Source organism: Carassius carassius, chromosome 49 (genome assembly GCF_963082965.1).
Source record: "Carassius carassius chromosome 49, fCarCar2.1, whole genome shotgun sequence".
In the NCBI taxonomy this organism is placed as follows: Eukaryota; Metazoa; Chordata; class Actinopteri; order Cypriniformes; family Cyprinidae; genus Carassius; species Carassius carassius.
In genome coordinates this window covers 3085362-3106430 of record NC_081803.1, presented here as the reverse complement: position 1 = coordinate 3106430, position 21069 = coordinate 3085362, and the positions used below count along the sequence as shown (strand labels likewise).

The following is a 21069-nucleotide window of genomic DNA, read 5'->3' as shown; positions in this document are numbered from 1 at the left end:
AAGGCTTTCAAAAATTGACCATGATAATTCAATTCAGTCCAATTAAAGTTTATTTGTATAGCGCTTTTCATGATACAAATTGTTGCAAAGCAGCTTCAAAGAAAATGTAAGTTTTTACATTATGTCTAGGAGTAGCTTAAAGGGTGATGTTCCTATGGCATAAAGGTACGGTAAAATCAAGTAGTTAGTTAATGACATGAATTCAAACGAACAGTGAACACTTAACGGCAATGATTATATGGTGCAATCAAACTTACAGAATTATTTGGTAACCAATGTTTCCACCAACATATCATGATGACTGTACAATCTAAATTTATCCACGTTAACATAGGAACTCATTTAAAGAGCGTAAGAAGCTTTCAAAATCTTTGGAAGGTTATTATTATTTTTAGGTATTATTATAGCAATTAGTGTACTTTAAGGGATGGACATTTAACTCAGATTTAAAAATTGATGCTTATGTATTTGTATTTTCCTCTTGAAAATGGTTTTAGGAAGTCACTGGATATAATTTTTTTTTTTAACCATCAGCACAGTATAATTCAAGTACATTTCAATTTTCATAGGAATCAAAAATTAGTTTTCGGAACAAGCTGATACCTACATTGTATGACAGTGAATTTTATTTTATTTTTTTCACTTTTGCTAACAAAAAAAAAACATATATATATATATGTGCTGTCAAATACAAATTTCATGAATGCACATTGCCAATATCATGTATCGCGGACACGTACTTCCGGTGATAGCGGAAGTACCCTCCACACGTCCATCAAAAGCAATATTAATGACTTTTGTATAAAATACTGTCAAATACAGAAGAACCACGTTCAAATGTAGCGTATGCATTGAGAAATGATGCTTGATATCGCGCAAAGAGGCGGTGAGCACCGTGCGTGAGCGGACACCGGAGCTGATTCTCCGTATGAAGGTACATGACGCTTTTCTCGGCTCTTTGTGTTGATGCAGCTCGCCACACTGACGGGACGGGCTCTGTGTCCAAACCGAGACAGCTGTGAAGAGCAGGATCGCGGTGGATGTCGGCAGCTCGCTCGGCTTTCAGAGTCGTGCTGTTTTGAAGATAAACCCCGACATCATTGCGTTATGTGTCGCAAAACTGACGAGAAGAGAGCTGATGTAGTAAACAATGGCTGTAAGCGATGATCTTGTGGAGTTGTTGCTGATAAAGAGTGTGTCTTTAGCTTATTCCAATATTAAAAAGTAATAATAAAAGTACCTTGGTGATTCCATGTTTTTGTTTTGAATATTGTGATAAATAAATGTGCTAATTATTCATTATGATTGCATATATTGAAATGCCATCACTACACCATAATGTCACAGTACTTCATTGTAAAGCAGTGTCTGATCACACTGATACAAGGATAGTTATCTATTGTTGACCTGCGAAAATGCTTTTATTTCGCTTTTTATTTAAAAAAGATATTATATTTTGTTCATGTGGCAAGTATTCATATTATCAGCCTAACAATGAAAACAATTAAACTGAAAAGTTCAATTGAAAATGTAACAAATACTTTATTTTTGTATGTCACCTTTTTTCACCCTAAGTTGGCATGATATGGAAACTCAATCCGTCTATTTTCTAAATGCATATTGATGATCTTATTGTGAATGCTACTTAAGTAAAATCGGTTGCAGATGGCATTTCAAGTTTATCGTTTGCAAAAAAGAAACCTATTGAAAAACATATACATTTTGTCATCTCAGGGGAGGAGGCTCAACATGGAGGACTGCTTGCACACGTCCTCTGACAGTCTGGCTAAACTGGTGAAATGGGCCCACAGTCACGGGACGATCTGCACCTTGATCCCCAACCTCAAACACATGCTGAACGAGGGCTCTCACGGGACCCTCACGGCCCTGTGGGGATGCAGCGCGGGGCACGCCTACCACTGGCCCCTTAACACCACCTGTAAAAAAACAAACAAGGAACGCAACCTAGAAAGCCGAAGCATCAACACGGACAGCATGATCCAGGCGCTCTCCGTCATGCAGAACACCGCAGAGCGCTTCCCCGGCAGCGGCGCCAAAAACAAGGGCGATTCCAGTCAGATCCACAACTCCTGCGACATCTCCAACTGCAGCGAGCTGTCCGAGATCGACGACAATGGCGAGGAGTACAACAGTCACCTGTACGACATCGTCTGCGAGTCCTCGGCCACCGACGAAGACGGCGACTCCGACTTCAATAACACCTCAAATATCACGCCCAGGAAAAGATCGGGAGCTGAGGACAGCACTGACCCGGCGTTGAAGAAAATCAAACAGGAGAGAGGCGAAGACTATTACAGTGTGGCCAACCCTCAGATGCCCAGCAGCTCGGATGTGAAGCTCACTACACAGTCACCCAAACCCAACGTCCAGACCACCCCATCATCCAGGTCTTCGATGTCCCAAAAGCCTTCCTCAGTAGACGGGGACTCCATGACGGTCTCCTCGTCACCGCTGGACAACTCCCCTTCGTCCATGATCAAACCCCTGCGTGCACCGTTCCACGTGACCCAGAACAAAATGCAGGTGAACTCGAACCCAGCTTGCAGTCAGAGTTTGGCCACCTTGCCCCATTCGGGAAGGATTGACGCTATGGGGGTGCTGCACAGGGACGAGTATCCCAGGCCTTCCTTGTCTTACGGAGAGGCTTCTGTGGGGGTGAACCCTGAGATGGATCTTCTAGCAGCACAGGCACTAAATACAGAAGCTCGAGCGGACAACACAGGTAAAGACCCTTATCTGCACGAAACGTCCTGGAGTTTGTGATGAGAAGGGCTTGGGAATGTTGTTGGTTAAGTCACACTTAAAATTTCTGAATGCCATTGCATTAGAGAACATAATGCCACACGCATGTGACTTCTGCAAATAAATCCTGCACAAGGTTTTCTTACACCGGAGCTATTTTTGCAGTTATATTAACAAACTGGTGGTTTTTAGTTGTAGTAGCCTGTTGACAATCCTACATAAAAGGTTTAAACTAGTCTTATAAGATAGTCATATATTTTCCTTTAAGACTGGTAATATGTTTTAAATTCGGTTACATAAAGTTAGTTAGATTCAAATACAAAAAAAAAAGACTGATTACTGTTTGGCACAGAGGATAAGTTTATGCAACTGGCCGCTGTTTGTCCTATACATACATGCATACATACACGTGCTGGTCATATAATTAGAATATCATCAAAAAGTTGATTTATTTAACTAATTCCATTCAAAAAGTGAAACTTGTATATTATATTCATTCATTACTCACAGGCTGATATATTTCAAATGTTTATTTCTTTTAATTTTGATGTTTATAACTGACAATTAAGGAAAATCCCAAATTCAATATCTCAGAAAATTTGAATATTGTGAAAAGGTTCAATATTGAAGACACCTGGAGTCACACTCTAATCAGCTAATTAACTCAAAACACCTGCAAAGGCCTTTAAATGGTCTCTCAGTCTAGTTCTGTAGGCTACACAATCATGGGGAAGACTGCTGACTTTACAGTTGTCCAAAAGACGACCATTGACACCTTGCACAAGGAGGGCAAGACACAAAAGGTCATTGCAAAAGAGGCTGGCTGTTCACAGAGCTGTGTCCAAGCACATTAATAGAGAGGCAAAGGGAAGGAAAAGATGTGGTAGAAAAAAAGTGTACAAGCAATTGGGATAACCGCACCCTGGAGAGGATTGTGAAACAAAACCCATTCAAAAATGTGGGGGAGATTCACAAAGAGTGGACTGCTGCTGTAGTCAGTGCTTCAAGAATCACTACGCACAGACGTATGCAAGACATGGGTTTCAGCTGTCGCATTCCTTGTGTCAAGCCACTCTTGAATAACAGACAGCGTCAGAATCGTCTCGCTTCAAAAAGGACTGGACTGCTGCTGAGTGGTTCAAAGTTATGTTCTCTGATGAAAGTAAATGTTGCATTTCCTTTGGATATCAGGATCCCAGAGTCTGGAGGAAGAGATGAGAGGCACACAATCCACGTTGCTTGAGGTCCAGTGTAGTTTCCACAGTCAGTGATGGTTTGGGGTGCCATGTCATCTGCTGGTGTTTGTCCACTGTGTTTTCTGACGTCCAAGGTCACTGCAGCCGTATACCAGGAAGTTTTAGAGCACTTCATGCTTCCTGCTGCTGACCAACTTTATGGAGATGCAGATTTCTTTTTCCAACAGGACTTGGCACCTGCACACAGTGCCAAAGCTTCCAGTACCTGGTTTAAGGACCATGGTATCCCTGTTCTTAATTGGCCAGCAAACTCGCGCGATCTTAAGATTTTCTATGGGGTATTGTGAAGAGGAAGATGTGATATGTCAGACCCAACAATGCAGAAGAGCTAAAGGACACTATCAGAGCAACCTGGGCTCTCATAACACCTGAGCAGTGCCACAGACTGATCGACTCCATGCCACGCCACATTGCTGCAGTAATTCAGGCAAAAGGAGCCCCAACTAAGTATTGTACTGTACATGCTCATACTTTTCATGTTCATACTTTTCAGTTGGCCAAGATATCTAAAAATCCTTTCTTTGTATTGGTCTTAATTTATATTCAAATTTTCTGAGATACTGAATTTGGGATTTTCCTTAGTTGTTAGTTATAATCATCAAAATTAAAAGAAATAAACATTTGAAATAAATTAGTCAGTGTGTAATCAATTAATATAATATACTATAATATAATATAATATAAAAAGTTTAACTTTTTGAATGGAATTAGAGAAATAAATCAACTTTTTGATGATATTCTAATTATATGACCAGTACCTGTACATACATACATACAAATACTTGAAAACACCTTTTCTGTGATCGTCCGTTAGAATAATTTATATATATATATATATATATATATATATATATATATATACAGTCGTGGCCAAAAGTTTTGAGAATTGCATAAATATTAGTTTTCAAAAAGTTTGCTGCTAAACTGCTTTTAGATCTTTGTTTCAGTTGTTTCTGTGATGTACTGAAATATAATTACAAGCACTTCATACGTTTCAAAGGCTTTTATCGACAATTACATGACATTTATGCAAAGAGTCAGTATTTGCAGTGTTGGCCCTTCTTTTTCAGGACCTCTGCAATTCGACTGGGCATGCTCTCAATCAATTCTGGGCCAAATCCTGACTGATAGTAACCCATTCTTTCATAATCACTTCTTGGAGTTTGTCAGAATTAGTGGGTTTTTGTTTGTCCACCCGCCTCTTGAGGATTGACCACAAGTTCTCAATGGGACCCAAAATTTCAACATTCTGGTCCCCGAGCCACTTAGTTATCACTTTTGCCTTATGGCACGGTGCTCCATCGTGCTGGAAAATGCATTGTTCTTCACCAAACTGTTGTTGGATTGTTGGAAGAAGTTGCTGTTGGAGGGTGTTTTGGTACCATTCTTTATTCATGGCTGTGTTTTTGGGCAGAATTGTGAGTGAGCCCACTCCCTTGGATGAGAAGCAACCCCACACATGAATGGTGTCAGGATGCTTTACTGTTGGCATGACACAGGACGGATGGTAGCGCTCACCTTTTCTTCTCCAGACAAGCCTTTTTCCAGATGCCCCAAACAATCAGAAAGGGGCTTCATCGGAGAATATGACTTTGCCCCAGTCCTCAGCAGTCCATTCACTATACTTTCTGCAGAAGATCAGTCTGTCCCTGATGTTTTTTTGGAGAGAAGTGGCTTCTTTGCTGCCCTTCTTGACACCAGGCCATCTTCCAAAAGTCTTGGCCTCACTGTGCGTGCAGATGCGCTCACACCTGCCTGCTGCCATTCCTGAGCAAGCTCTGCACTGGTGGCACTCCGATCCCGCAGCTGAATCCTCTTTAGGAGACGATCCTGGCGCTTGCTGGACTTTCTTGGACGCCCTGAAGCCTTCTTTACAAGGATTGAACCTCTTTCCTTGAAGTTCTTGATGATCCTATAAATTGTTGATTAAGGTGCAATCTTACTAGCCACAATATCCTTGCCTGTGAAGCCATTTTTATGCAACGCAATGATGGCTGCACGCGTTTCTTTGCAGGCCACCATGGTTAACAATGGAAGAACAATGATTTCAAGCATCACCCTCCTTTTAACATGTCAAGTCTGCCATTCTAACCCAATCAGCCTGACATAATGATCTCCAGCCTTGTGCTCGTCAACATTCTCACCTGAGTTAACAAGACGATTACTGAAATGATCTCAGCAGGTCCTTTAATGACAGCAATGAAATGCAGTGGAAAGTTTTTTTGGGATTAAGTTAATTTTCATGGCAAAGAAGGACAATGCAATTCATCTGATCACTCTTCATAACATTCTGGAGTATATGCAAATTGCTATTATAAAAACTTAAGCAGAAACTTTTCCAATTTCCAATATTTATGTAATTCTCAAAACTTTTGGCCATGATTGTATAAGAATATGAAGGGGGCACGTCAGAAGTGCCAGGGTTGTACAACTTTACTGATATCAAAACAAGGGGGAAAAAAACTTGTTAAAAGAATGAAAATCTTGAAAATAAAAGTAGTTAAGTAGTTAAATTATATTGTCTTTAATAAACCTGCTACACTTAATATTAGAAATATCAGATTATTTTTTTTTATTTAGCTTTATTTTATTTTAAATAATTTTAGTAAGTCAATTTATTTTATTTCAGTTAGTTGATAAGGCAACATATATATATATATATATATATATATATATATATATATATATATATATATATCGTAATTCCTCAAATAAAAACCGGTAGTCAAATAAACACCGGGCCTCTTATAGTGGCCGAGGGCGTGTTCAACACGGACAAATAAAGGCCGGTCTTAAATAAAGGCCGGGGGAAAATTTGTGCAGCAGAGCCAGATAACGAACGTACACGCCCACTGCCGGAGCGTTTCTCGTTCTCGAGTCAAGAACCGGTTGCATCGGTTTTCGGATCACCAGTACACTGAAACGAGAACCGTTTCTGTCGGACGTGTCCGATTCTTAAGATAAGATAAACATATAACAGGAAATGATTATAGGACCCCCTTCAGGCCTTCATGACTGTTTGGGTCTCCAAGTCTCTTAAAAAATAAAAAATAAATAAAGACGTATGTTACTACTTTTAACTTGATGGTTACACACCAGTCATTTAATATAAACTGTACTTGAAAATGGATAGAATACACTTTTAAATAACAACAACATAAATACCAAAGTACATTTCTAAGAACTAGAAACCTAGGACGCTCTTATTTGTTACATTCTTTTCTAATGTTTTATGTTTTGAATCTTTCTTAATGCTTGAAAGCCATGCTTGTGCAATATGTCTTTAAGACAAATGACACTTGGATTGATATTTTGTTATCTAATGCAATGATATGCATTACTTGTTTTAGCAACTGTATAGTGTTGAAATGTCTTTTATTCTTAGATTCAGCTGAGCCTTTGTTTGCTTGAAATGAACATAGATCATTTGAATGATCTCAGAGTGAACATGAAGGGCTATAAATAATAGTAAAATGTGCAATTCCAGTGTTGCTCAATCGTTCAGAGCCTGGTGCCTCATGAAATGTACATTCAGTTTGCTTTGAACATTGCTGAATGCAAATCAGATCATTTTAACCGGAAAACATCTTAAATAGCCTGAACAAAAATCCATACTCATGATGTACTTGCATACAAATAGCAAAAGGTTAGTATATTCTGCCTGTGTTTGTGTGAGTGCTGTGCGGATCATGGGTGGAGTGCTGTCTCATATTGATTTTCCTTATCACATTTATGACATTGTCTCAGTCAAGGCTGTAAATTAGATTTATCACACCGCAGGAGTGTAACCCAACACTACACAATGGACATGAAACAGACTGGGCGTTGCTTAAACCTCAGAAGTGATTCAAGCCGGGCAAAAAAGAAGAAAGCTGCATTCAAGCAATGATTTGAGCTGGGAGTGAACTTTTGCTTTTTGCCTACAATATTTTCTTTAAAGTATTAGTTGACTCAAAACTTTTGCCGATAATGTACTCACCCTCAGGCCATCAAAGAGATGTAGATGAGTTTGTTTCTCCATCAGAACAGATTTGGAGAAATGTAGCATTGCATCACTTGCTCATCAATTGATGCTCTGCAGTGAATGGGTGCCGTCAGAATGAGAGACCAAACAGCTGATAAAAACATCACAATAATCCACACCACTCCAGTCCAACATCTGGAGAAGTGAAAATCTGTGTGTTTGTGATGATCCTGTTTTAACTTCAAATCGTTGCTTTCTAAAAGACGAGTCCTTTATTCATAACATTGCTTCCTCCAGTGAAAAAGTCATCTTATCTGAATCGGGAGAGAAATATGTACAGATGAAGCACTGTTTACAAGCCAAAACTGTTCTAAATAAATCTGTGGTTGGATTTTAATGTGAGAAGAAAACAGGATATGGACTCTTTCACTGGATGATGCATTATTATAGATTATGAGCTCATATTAAGCCCGGAAGCAACCGTTTAAAATTAAAACACCTTAATGATGGATTTGTTTCTTACAAATGTGCAGCTTTTTGCTGGACTGGATTGGTGTGATTATTGTGATGTTTTAATCAGCTGTTTAGACTCTCATTCTGACGGCACCCATTCACTGCAGAGTATCCACCGGTGAGAAAGTGATGCAATGCTACATTTCTCCAAATCTGTTCTGATGAAGAAACAAACTCCTCTACATCTTGGATGGCCTGAGGATGTTACATTTTACAAAATGTGATTTTTGGATGAACTATTCCTTTAAGGATAATACAGCTTTATGTAAATATGGATGCATCATGTAGGTGCTGCTTATGGATTTCCGCTGCTTGTTCAGTGCAGTTAAATAAAATATTAAATGCAACACAATACTTAAACATTTTATAAAAATGTTATTGCATGCATCTATTGACACATTTCAAATTGAACATTTGCATCAGGACTAGAAGGATCGTTTTCATTGATCCAGATCCAGACTGACAAAGACACATTAGAAACTCATTTAGGCCCTATTAAAAGTAAAATAAATAAATAAAATCATCCATCCATGTGTTTTTTTATTTTTAAACAAGAACAAACCAGAACAAATAATTCCAGAAATTTGTGTTGTTGAAAACGTTTGATTTCATAAAAACAAATGTTTTCCTCGTTTTAATTAAGTTGCTTGTGTACATCTTAAGTGCAGATGTGACTTTCTCTTATTTGTGATGCGATCTCTTTTTATCAGTGCGACAAGAGGGCCAAGTAAAAAATATGAAACTTTTACCTTTTAATTTGTGATTCAGTGTTTAAGTTTTTTCCCCCACTAATTCTATGATTACTTTTTTTTATGGTAAAATTCAATTTTCTGGTTAGTGAGTATCTCCCTCTACACGACATTATGAATAAATTCACACAGACAGTTATTTAGTCTGGGTACGCTAGTTAATGAGATGGCGTCCTCTCCCATTCTGCAATAAGACATTAAGCTGTTTTCCCAAGAGACTCTGGGGATATTTGACATTTCAGTCAAGATGGAAATGGATGATGAGGCTGTTATTGCTTTAACTCCAAATAAACCGAACGAAAGTAACAGGTGAGTTTTCTTGACACCTTCTCTCTTTACTGAGAGGAAAATGGATATCAGTAGATTTAATGTTGTTAAAGTGTCATATGATTGTGTTTTATCATAAGCATGCATGAAAATGCTTAAAAAAGATTATACTGATCTCTCTTTTTTGTGGACAAACTATAATTTTATTCTGTTTACAGGTTCACAGGAGAAGATGGATTACGCTGTGATTTTGAAAGCCCTCCATGGTTAGTTTTGTTTTTTGTGCAAGAACTTGTTAAGCTCTAAAAAATACTAGTTTATATTAATTGGTAAATCTCACAAAATCTGTCAATAACCTATCCTGCTCATATTTACTTAATTAAAAGAAAGGAGTAAGAAATGGGGGTTTACATATATATATATATATATATATATAAAGTGTGAGAAAAAAAGATTTGGCAACAGAATATGCTTATTTTATGTCAGAATGCAAGCAATCTTGATGAATCTTTCGTGTTTTTTAGCACAATATATTGACAGGTTTTGTGATATTGACCTTAACACTACAGCTGTGCTGTGGGACACTAGTCGACTTTTTCCTCTGTATTTATTTTTATAATGAATGAATCTGCATAAGGCAAATGAATTTGGAGGAAACTTTGCATCATGGCAAATAAAATAAAATTTCTCTGATGAAAATGGCTTTATTGTCTGTGGACTCGCCAGTTGTATGAACTGAAATACAGACCAGTCCTTTACTGTGATGATGTGTGGGAAATGCATTTGGTTTGAAGTGTGTTGTGATTTGGTTTCCGCGTGCTGATTGGTCTGGACGGAAGAGTTCGTCCTCTATTAACGCTCCTAAAACACTCATTTGGTGTATTACAGAGCATCTGATTCCAGCCGCACACAGTTCAGAAGAGCAGTTCTGCCCGTCAGATCTCAGTCCAAACAATGAGAGGTATTTTGAAGAGAGAAAACACCTGGAAGAGTTTATAACAAGCGTAGGTGAGCTAGCGAATTCAACCTCTGCTATATCAGTTTATAGTAATTGTGATTGATGCGCTGTCAGATTTGCCAACTGGGAAATTCTTTTTAATGCATGTCTCATTATTTATGCAGATACGATAACTCTACAAAACCTGCAGACGGTCATTGATCGGATCCTGGTGTTTCACGAGCGGACGCAGATGCCTCTGTCCAGTCCGGCCCGGCTCGGGGAGCAGGAGCTGTTTCCGGGGAGCGGACTCTACCTGCCGCACTACAAGCTGGCGTCCATGCTGCAGGAGTCCCGGCAGGACAGCATGAGACTCTTCCACCTGCTGTTCGAGCACTTCTTCAGCGAGGAGGATCTGAACGGAGCCGTCGCTTTTGGGAAGAGGGGGAAAGTCCCTGATGGGAAAAAGATCTTGGACAGAAGAAGAGTGGATGGGATTATGTGTGAGTATTTGAAACGGGACAGCTGACTGTAACTGAACATCCTGAAATGATTTAGGGTTGTGCATTTTTCCATTCCACTGGTTGATTGATTTATTTGTTTACAAATTTTTAGAAATGTATCATTTTTATCTAAAGTGAGATAAACAATATTTATATTTCGAAGAAGCTGAACCAAATTGATCAATTTATTAAGAAATCCTGAAAAATGTTACTTTCCACAAAAATATTAAACAGAAAAACTATTTTAGTATTGAGAATGATAATAATAGCATGTTAGAATGATTTCTGAAGGGTCATGTGACACTGAAGAACTGATGCTGAAAATTCTGCTTTGCATCATAGGAATAAATTTAATTTGAAATATATTCACATAGAAAACAGTCATTTAAATTGTAAAAAATAATTCACAAAATATTTCTGTTTTACTGTATTTTTGAACAAATAAATGAATCCTTGATAATCACAAGAGTCTTATTTCAAAAACATGCAAAAGCCTCTAAAAGCCAGCCTTTTTGCTAAAAAAAAAATATATATATATATATATATATATATATATAAATTATATATGCTTGTTCACTCTTAATAGCTTAATGTTTTTTTTTTAGAACTTTCAAGTAGATTTAAAATCTTAGACAAAAAAAGAAAAAAATCTCACTAAAATAATCAAGGATGTTCTAAACTGTTTTTCATTAAAAAAAAATTTGTATTTTCTTTTATTACGCTGATATAACAATGCATAATATTAAGAAACATTCATGTTTACATATACATTTTTGTTGAAACCTTACAATACATGAAAAATGCCACATGGCTTGATAGTTTTGAGTGATGATACAAACACATCACTGAGTCAAAGTTTGAATCGGTTCATTGAACCTGATTGATTCACAGAACTGATTCAACTGTTTTGCTGCTGAAATTTAAGTCAGAGACTAATAAAACATTACTTAAATTTAATAAAATGCACTTAATAAAAGTGTATTTAGTTATTTTAGTTTATTATATTACAAAGATTGTGTTACTATTGTTTGTTTCAAAGCCATTAGTGAATTTTTTTTTGTAATTTCCTAACCTTACCCCCCACCCCAAATATTTTTAATTAAAATGTAATTTTCTTTATTTCCTTGCAGCATATGTTCTGCGATGTTCTACTATAGACGGATGGACACCTGTGGAGTCATCTAAGCTGAAGAAGGCCTGTATTAATAAATGCAGGCTTCGAATCGGTCAGAAAAAGAAGCAAGAATCTTCTCAAGAGTCCTTTATTTTTTGTGACGAACAATCTTCAGGCAAAAATGACCCTTCCTATATGTAACTGCTGATCCCCAAAAATTTTCCATTCACGTGCAAATGCTATTATTATACATACAGCTGAAAGGAAACCAGTGGTTTAATGGAAGTCTTGGACGTACAGTAAACGATTCAGTTTGGAATCATTTAAAGTTGATTCAGTTCAGCTACTACAGCACTAAGATGAAAGATTCAGAGTCAGACACATGAACTATTTCTATTCCATTCATTTCAACAAAACCAACATTATCTATACTGTTATAGTTACTGGCTATTGACATGTTTAGTCAACACGAACCTGTTTATAACCATTTAAACCTTTAAAATAGTCTAGTGCTTATTCATGTTAGTATCCATGTAGCATTGTAACAATCAAGACGGGATATTTTGAGTTTTCTCAAACCATTTTGATGGTTTTTACTCATACCCAATATCTTTATATATAAAAATGTGAATTATCACTATATCAAAACCACCTTTATTACTTTTTGTCCTCTGTTGGTTCCATGGGATGATCTGTTTTATCAATCAGCATCACACTAAATTGACATTAGTGTCATTCCTTGTGCATGACTCACAGAAAAAAAGGTTTATAAGCATCCCACAAGTTTTATTACTCCACTGTTTCTTATTACATGTCATTTTTACATAATTGAAATCATGTAGACCAAACATCAGCTAATAAAGTCACTGCCAGAAATGTGAGATTAGGTTACTCAACAATTAACAACCTCTGTGTTCACGATATCCCCAAATTCCTTAATATGAAATGGTGCAATGAGTGTGCAGTGAAAAAGTCATTCAAGGGCTTCCATATTTACAATATTCAATGGGATTCTTTGGATGGCATTAGTAAAGCAGACTCTAAAAGAGTGGAAAGCTCAGTCAGATCACGTTTCACAAGCAAGTATTATGTTTCTTATAAAAACTGGCATGTGGTATGTATATCACACTGTCCGTAAGTGTTTAATGTAAGGGGGGGGGGGGGTGACATAAGCATTTATTATGGTTATGAAAGGTCAGTCTTTTCATAATGGTAAGGAAGTCTTCACCTGACTGGTTTTAAAAGTCTTTGTACCTACAAACTGACGCTGAACTTATCTGAGCACTTCTACAAAAACTGATGTTTATTTTCAAGTGTGTAAATACTCCTTTATCCTGGTGTGTCTTAAGTGGTCTTATTTGTCATTTTCTGATGCGTTACAATAAAATCAATGACAAAATGTTGTTTGTAATCCATTTTTGCCTTGAATCAATTGAAGTTATTCCGCTACTTTTTTGCATCATTTTTTAAATGATTGATTCTTTATTCAATGTATTTTTATTACTGATTTTTGCTTTTACCAGTCTGCATCAATGATTTGGTGGCATTACTTTGAGGGATGGTTTTTAAATGATCCTTTTTAATGAAATCACAAAAATAGGTCATGGTAGAACTAGCAAAAGTAAGCACTCTTAAAGACAAGGCATTTAAAGAAGTATTATAAAGATGATTTCAATTTAAACTGTTAAAATAATAAATAAATAAATCTGTCCAAAAGGGTAGTTTTTATCAAGTAACAAAAACTAACGATGAAAATAAATTGTATTGGAAAGAGAAGTGATGTGTTTTGAGATATTACAACCCGAATTCCGGAAAAGTTGGGACGTTTTTTAAATTTTAATAAAATGAAAACTAAAGGAATTTCAAATCACATGAGCCAATATTTTATTCACAATAGAACATAGATAACGTAGCAAATGTTTAAACTGAGAAATTTTACACTTTTATCCACTTAATTAGCTCATTTAAAATTTAATGCCTGCTACAGGTCTCAAAAAGGTTGGCACGGGGGCAACAAATGGCTAAAAAAGCAAGCAGTTTTGAAAAGATTCAGCTGGGAGAACATCTAGTCATTAATTAAGTTAATTGATATCAGGTCTGTAACATGATTAGCTATAAAAGCTTTGTCTTAGAGAAGCAGAGTCTCTCAGAAGTAAAGATGGGCAGAGGCTCTCCAATCTGTGAAAGACTGCGTAAAAAAATTGTGGAAAACTTTAAAAACAATGTTCCTCAATGTCAAATTGCAAAGGCTTTGCAAATCTCATCATCTACAGTGCATAACATCATCAAAAGATTCAGAGAAACTGGAGAAATCTCTGTGCGTAAGGGACAAGGCCGGAGACCTTTATTGGATGCCCGTGGTCTTCGGGCTCTCAGACGACACTGCATCACTCATCGGCATGATTGTGTCAATGACATTACTAAATGGGCCCAGGAATACTTTCAGAAACCACTGTTGGTAAACACAATCCGCCGTGCCATCAGCAGATGCCAACTAAAGCTCTATCATGCAAAAAGGAAGCCATATGTGAACATGGTCCAGAAGCGCCGTCGTGTCCTGTGGGCCAAGGCTCATTTAAAATGGACTATTTCAAAGTGGAATAGTGTTTTATGGTCAGACGAGTCCAAATTTGACATTCTTGTTGGAAATCACGGACGCCGTGTCCTCCGGGCTAAAGAGGAGGGAGACCTTCCAGCATGTTATCAGCGTTCAGTTCAAAAGCCAGCATCTCTGATGGTATGGGGGTGCATAAGTGCATACGGTATGGGCAGCTTGCATGTTTTGGAAGGCTCTGTGAATGCTGAAAGGTATATAAATGTTTTAGAGCAACATATGCTTCCCTCCAAACAACGTCTATTTCAGGGAAGGCCTTGTTTATTTCAGCAGGACAATGCAAAACCACATACTGCAGCTATAACAACAGCATGGCTTCGTCGTAGAAGAGTCCGGGTGCTAACCTGGCCTGCCTGCAGTCCAGATCTTTCACCTATAGAGAACATTTGGCGCATCATTAAATGAAAAATACGTCAAAGACGACCACGAACTCTTCAGCAGCTGGAAATCTATATAAGGCAAGAATGGGACCAAATTCCAACAGCAAAACTCCAGCAACTCATAGCCTCAATGCCCAGACGTCTTCAAACTGTTTTGAAAAGAAAAGGAGATGCTACACCATGGTAAACATGCCCCGTCCCAACTATTTTGAGACCTGTAGTAGAAATCAAAATTGAAATGAGCTCATTTTGTGCATAAAATTGTAAACTTTCTCAGTTTAAACATTTGCTATGTTATCTATGTTCTATTGTGAATAAAATATTGGCTCATGTGATTTGAAAGTCTTTTAGTTTTCATTTTATTAAAATTTAAAAAACGTCCCAACTTTTCCGGAATTCGGGTTGTACACTGAAAAATCTGAATCCAGCTGAGATGCATTTGAGTAAAAAAACTTATTATATTAATCATACTCAACAAGTACAGCTTTGTGTACTTTTTTTATTTTTTTATAAAAAGAATCAGATTTGCAAGTTATTTCAAAAGAAGTGTCTGCCCTGTACTATAACTTACTGCTACTGTGCAGTCAAGTCAAGTGGCTAAAAACAATCATGACGTAAGATGCTGAAAAACAGTAAGATGCACATAAGCAAATAATGACAAGACATTGCAGATGGAATGTAAATGGCTCCAAGGTCTACCATGGATAAATTTGACTGCTGTACATATACATTATGTAGTTAACAGTGATTAATTTGGCTAATTAAAATATATAAAGAATTCAATTAAAATTTCAAATCAGTTGGCCTAAATATTCACCACCAGCCACATATTTCTGTTTTCTGTTAAGTTTTTATTTTTTAAAGCAAATTTCAGTTTAGCACACAAAAACAACATTTAGCTATATCTTCCCAGAGGTAGTAGGAACTCCTGAGGTAAAGCTCTGTTTCTATTTCAAACAGTTTCTCCAGCTGTGTATGAAATGGAGAGACTGAAAGCACTACTGCAGGCAGAGAGAAGCAAAAATGAGTTGATGGGTGAAACCATCAGCAGCTTGAAGCAAGACAAAGAGCTTCTGCAACAGGAACTCACCAAGAAGGCTGAGCTCATCTGTGACTTCCTGCAAGACCAGCTACGGCCAGGTGACTCCTCCTTACAGTCCCATCATACGCCATTTCTGGATAATTACTAGTTTGTATGATATGAAGGAAAGCATGGATATCAGAATGCAGGTTGTAATTTGGATAAGGATTGTCTTGTTTTGTCTGATTGGTAGATAAAAGAAGGACACTTTCAACAAGTCATATGGAGGCAGGAAGCTCACATCAGATTATCACCTCCATTCCTGAAGAGGGCGCTGTGTTTGACTCACCAGCTCTCTTCGATTCTTTTGAGGAAGCGGAGTTGCATCCACTGGACAGGCAGAGGACCATCAAGATTTCATCAAAGAGAAGCAGAGACGGCGAGAACACACGTGTCCGAAGTAAGTAATGTAAGATTTGGATCCAAAGTCTAGCTATCTTAGATGGGCTCAATAGATGAACTGGGATTCGTTAAATTTAAATTATATCTCATTATTAATGAAACATAATGCTAAATTTTGATTGTCATTCAAGTAAAATTTTGTCCCAGTCTGCAGAGCTTCACTAAAGAATTATGTAACTATTTTTCAGTGAAAAACGTTGTGGGTGTGATTGCACGATATATGGCGGCACTGCAAGAGTTTCGACGCAGCATATCCATGAAAGTGGCTTTTGATAGAGTTGGCGTTGACCGCAATACAATTTCGAGAACAGCAGCCATTGCAGAACTGAGCTTGGCGGCTCCTGAAGTCTTCCACGCTCTGCCTCCATGGGACGAGAAGGAGGAAACATTGGCCCACTATGCATTCAGATGCCGACAGGCAATGGACGACAGCATCAAAGCCAAGATTAAAAGCATGAAAGCAAAGGGGGAGCTTCTACCAATTGTCAGCAAATAAAACATTTACATTATCTGATTTACAGTGGGCATGAGACCACTCTAAAAGAACACTTGTATTTCTCGTCACATTTCAGGTCTTGACCTCTTTTGTCTTCATCCATTATCCTTCACAAAGTGAGTGATGTATGGCAGCACATTTGTCGGAAACTTTCAATCGTTTGTTGTGTTGTTCTTGGCCAATTTGGCTTAAATGAAATCAAATAATATTTTTTATGCCTTGAATCAGTATAATTTTGTTTGACCAGTATTTACTTCAGTGTTAAACATTAGGTAAACAGGTATTACTGATATTAATAACTGTACGATTGCATGCTCACTACCATCACAAACTACAGTGTAAGTTTGTACTTTTTGACACGACACCTCTTCCTCTCTGAATACCAGATTAGTGTCATATAATAAGATTGCCAACGTGAAGACTGTAAAAATTAGTGCGTAATGATTTTACACTTGCATTGTATGAACCAGTAGGTTCAATGACTGTTACTGTGAATAATAAATAGAATATCACAATGTCAAACCTTTTTGATGCTTGTGTATTCTGTTGGAAAATTTATTTTGCCATTATGTTGACAATTAAAAACTCAGTCAGCAATACAAACAATACCGAATTAGAGATTAGAAATATTTACCTAGTCACTGTTTGCTGCAACAATGGACCTTAGTCAGGATAGCCCCCCTCAAATCCGACACACCCATTTCAAGTCTTGGAGTCTCTATCAATGAGTTGATGAGTAGATTCAGGTGAGTTTGTTTAGGGAAACACACAAAATGTGCAGAACTGGGAGTACTTGGGGACTAGGGTTGGGAACCACTGCATTAAACCAGTAATGAACTGTATGTTTATCCCTCATGAGAGACAGAAATGCATTTGTATTTATGTCAAACTAAATATGCCATCTACCCTGGCTAAGATCCATTTTGTTTTCTAAGCAAAACATTTTTGACATGAAAATACTACCTTCTTCCCTTTCAGCAGACATGGATGAGAGAGCATACCGAGAACAGAATGAGAAGACCATTCGCAGCACTCAAACAGCTCTTCGCAACTTTCGGGACTTCCTGGTTTCTAAGTATCCAACCGAGACCAGAGAGATATATTACATCCCCTGCCAAGAGTTGGACTTCTACTTGGCCTCCTTCTTTGTAGATGCATGCCAAAGGGATGGATCAGAGTATGAGCCCAACAGCCTGGCCAACTTCCAGTGTGGCCTGGAGCGTTATCTGAAGGAGCATCACTACACCTACAGCATTACAAGAGACCAGAAGTTCCAGAGATCCCAGGATGCCCTCAAGCAAAAGCAGCTGGAGCTCAAGTTCAAAGGCAAAGGCAACAAACCCCACAAGTCAATGAAGCTGACCTTTGCTGATGAGTTGCTCCTAAGGAAACGGGGGCTTCTGAGTTGCTTTAACCCTGAGGGTCTGCTTAACCTGGTGTGGCTCAACAACACCAAGGCTTTTGGCCACTGTACAGGCTTTCATAGCTCCACACTTAAATGGGAAGTTGTGTGCTTGCTCACCACAGAAACGGGAATAGAGTGTCTGGAGTGGACCTACAAGGATTTTACTGACCCTAAAGCCAGAAACCGAAGGTCCACCACTGAGTACCGCATCTATGCTACCCCGCATGCTCCTCAAACCTGCCCTGTGCAGGACTACAAGGAATATGCTCAGCGCAGACCACAAACAATGCTCTTTGAAGATGCCCCTTTTTATCTCTCCATCAAGCCGGTGGTCAACCTCGCCGCTCTGCACAGGTACAACTGCCAAGCTCTTGGAAAGAACAAGTTAGCAAAGATGGTGAAGACCATGTGTGAGAAATGCGACATTCCAGGGAGAAAAACCAATTTCAGTGTTTACCAGAGTTGCAGCTCCTTGTCCGAGGCCCAGAGCAATCAGCTAGTCCTGATCTGCAATGACCTCAAGCAACAAGCTGTCCAGTCAGGGAGTTCCCATCCTGGCAGCACCAACTTTGTCATTACTGGTTCTTTTGAGTCTACTCTGCTTAAAGCTGAAGTGTAATTTTTGAGCCACTAGTAGCACCAAACCGATCTGCTGTTTCCAAACAAGTTTCCCAAACACTTTCTTCCGTCTTCCATTTTTTTTGGACAAGCAGGTAGTCCTGGCCCAAATGCATGGCATTTGTTGAGCAAGGAGTTAATGTTTTGGACAGCTTAAACCAATGAGTCAAGGTTTGGATGATTAGGATGGTTCAGTTAGCCACTGTAGACAGATGCCTACACCAGGAATTTTGACATGAAGTGCTATTTTTAATTTCCATTTTAAATTAGCTGTATCCTCTGATGTAGTTATCTTTGCCAAGTGACTTTTTGGAGGGCTCTTCAAAGTCGCAAATGGTCTTATATTTCCCCGTCTACTGCCTTTTGTGTCACTCAGGATAGTCGCTTGTGAAGGGCTTGGGACTGTGCCAATCAGCCAATCAGTGTTGTTAGCTTGTCACAATGTAATTTTGCAGTGGCTCCAGTTAACAGTCACATGGCATACACAGCCCAAATAACTGGAGCAGAAAAAAAATCTTAATCTAGAACGGTTCATGTTCAAAGATAGTGGATAGTGGGGAAGTTGTGGCCTAGTGGTTAGAGAGTTTGACTCCTAAGGTTGGGGGTTCAAGTCTCGGACTGGCAATACCATGACTTAGGTGCCCTTGAGCAAGGCACTGAACCCCCAACTGCTCCCCGGGCGCCGCAGCATAAATGGCTGCCTACTGCTCCGGGCGTGTGCTCACAGTGTGTGTGTGTTCACTGCTGTGTGTGTGCACTTCGGATGGGTTAAATGCAGAGCACAAATTCTGAGTATGGGTCACCATACTTGGCTGTATGTCAGGTCACTCACTTTTTTTCACTTATAGTTGTGTTGCACCCGCCGAGCAACTGCCATTTGGATAAATGGGAATGCTAATGGATATCTCTCTTTAGTTATGGCTTGAATAAACCAAGGAAAGGGCCACAGAGCCACTGTTTACACTCCTCAGAAAATCAATCTATAAATTACTGCATGGGATAGGTGAAAGTATTTTACCACTGAAAAAAATACATATGGTGTTACAAACACGCCAGGTTCCACCTCCACTCATTCACAACGCACGCCCTCACCTGAGTACTGAGCACATCCACCTGACCCTCATCATTACCCAATCACCTCGGCACCATAAATACCACACACGCACTCAATCGATGTCCGGTCTCGTTCGCGACAAGGTCTTACCTGTATGCTAACTCAAAGGACTAACTCTTCCTCTACTTACCTCTCTCCAGCGATTCTCTGAAGATCAAGATCCCCAGTGTGCGTGTGTGTGGTTCACCTCCCTCTGACGTCTTCACCCAGCTCTCACGGATCCTCTCATCACTCTACCCAACACTACCTGCTCCTCTGCTTGTGTCTATTAATAAACCCTTCTGTCTGTTACTCCTCAGCCTCCCGAGTGATCTGTAACATATGGCAGCTTTAAATTTAATTGTACGACTGATTTAGGCCGTCTTGTTTCATGTCTCACTGTTCTGTTGTTTTAGCTAAGCAAAGTCTTAATTGTTGTTTTTGACAATACACTGAAAAAAATGATTATGGCCCCAATTAAATTAAGCGTAATTCAATTTTGCTAGTTTCATCCTTTTAAATTTAGTTTTTGATTTTAATTAATAAATATTCATTGGTTTTATACGAATTACATCCAAGCAATGTGAATTAATTAAATTCAGCATGAAAATGTTAAGTTGATGCTGTGCGCATGCGCGCAAATGCACATTTTCACAGGCGCCAAAAGGAGTTTCTAGTCCGATTAAACAACCCCACAAACAGCATCACCAGCTCCACTTATTATTAATAACCAGACTGACTTTATTTCTGTCAGACGTCTACAGAAGATCTTATTGAGAATGAACTAAGGTTTAGATGTTGATTTATTGTTTTATTTGAAGTAACCATGTTAGAGATCAGTGTTTACTTTAGTTAGGCTCCTGACCCTTGACTTCTGTCTCAGTTTATTTTTCTCTGATTGTTGTAACCATGTG

At 38.5% G+C, this 21069-nt stretch overlaps 1 protein-coding gene across 4 annotated transcripts; it reads left to right on the top strand.

The window, feature by feature from the left end:
- Positions 1–713: 713 nt before the first annotated feature.
- LOC132132090 (uncharacterized protein KIAA1958-like) lies at positions 714–19078 on the top strand. Of its 4 annotated transcripts, XM_059544337.1 has the most exons (6): positions 727–934; positions 1735–2743; positions 9731–9778; positions 10401–10520; positions 10635–10952; positions 12083–13465. In XM_059544337.1, exons 1-6 carry the CDS (start codon positions 929–931, stop codon positions 12265–12267), a joined length of 1686 nt encoding a protein of 561 aa, XP_059400320.1. In that variant the 5' UTR covers positions 727–928; the 3' UTR covers positions 12268–13465. The 4 variants fall into 4 exon arrangements, with proteins under 4 accessions (XP_059400316.1, XP_059400317.1, XP_059400320.1 ...); XM_059544334.1 differs by lacking the exons at positions 9731–9778; positions 10401–10520; positions 10635–10952; positions 12083–13465 and adding exons at positions 16021–16200; positions 16335–16541; positions 16732–17560 and having other exon boundaries at positions 725–934; XM_059544335.1 differs by lacking the exons at positions 727–934; positions 9731–9778; positions 10401–10520; positions 10635–10952; positions 12083–13465 and adding exons at positions 1023–1224; positions 16021–16200; positions 16335–16541; positions 16732–17560.
- The last annotated feature ends 1991 nt before the right edge of the window (positions 19079–21069 follow it).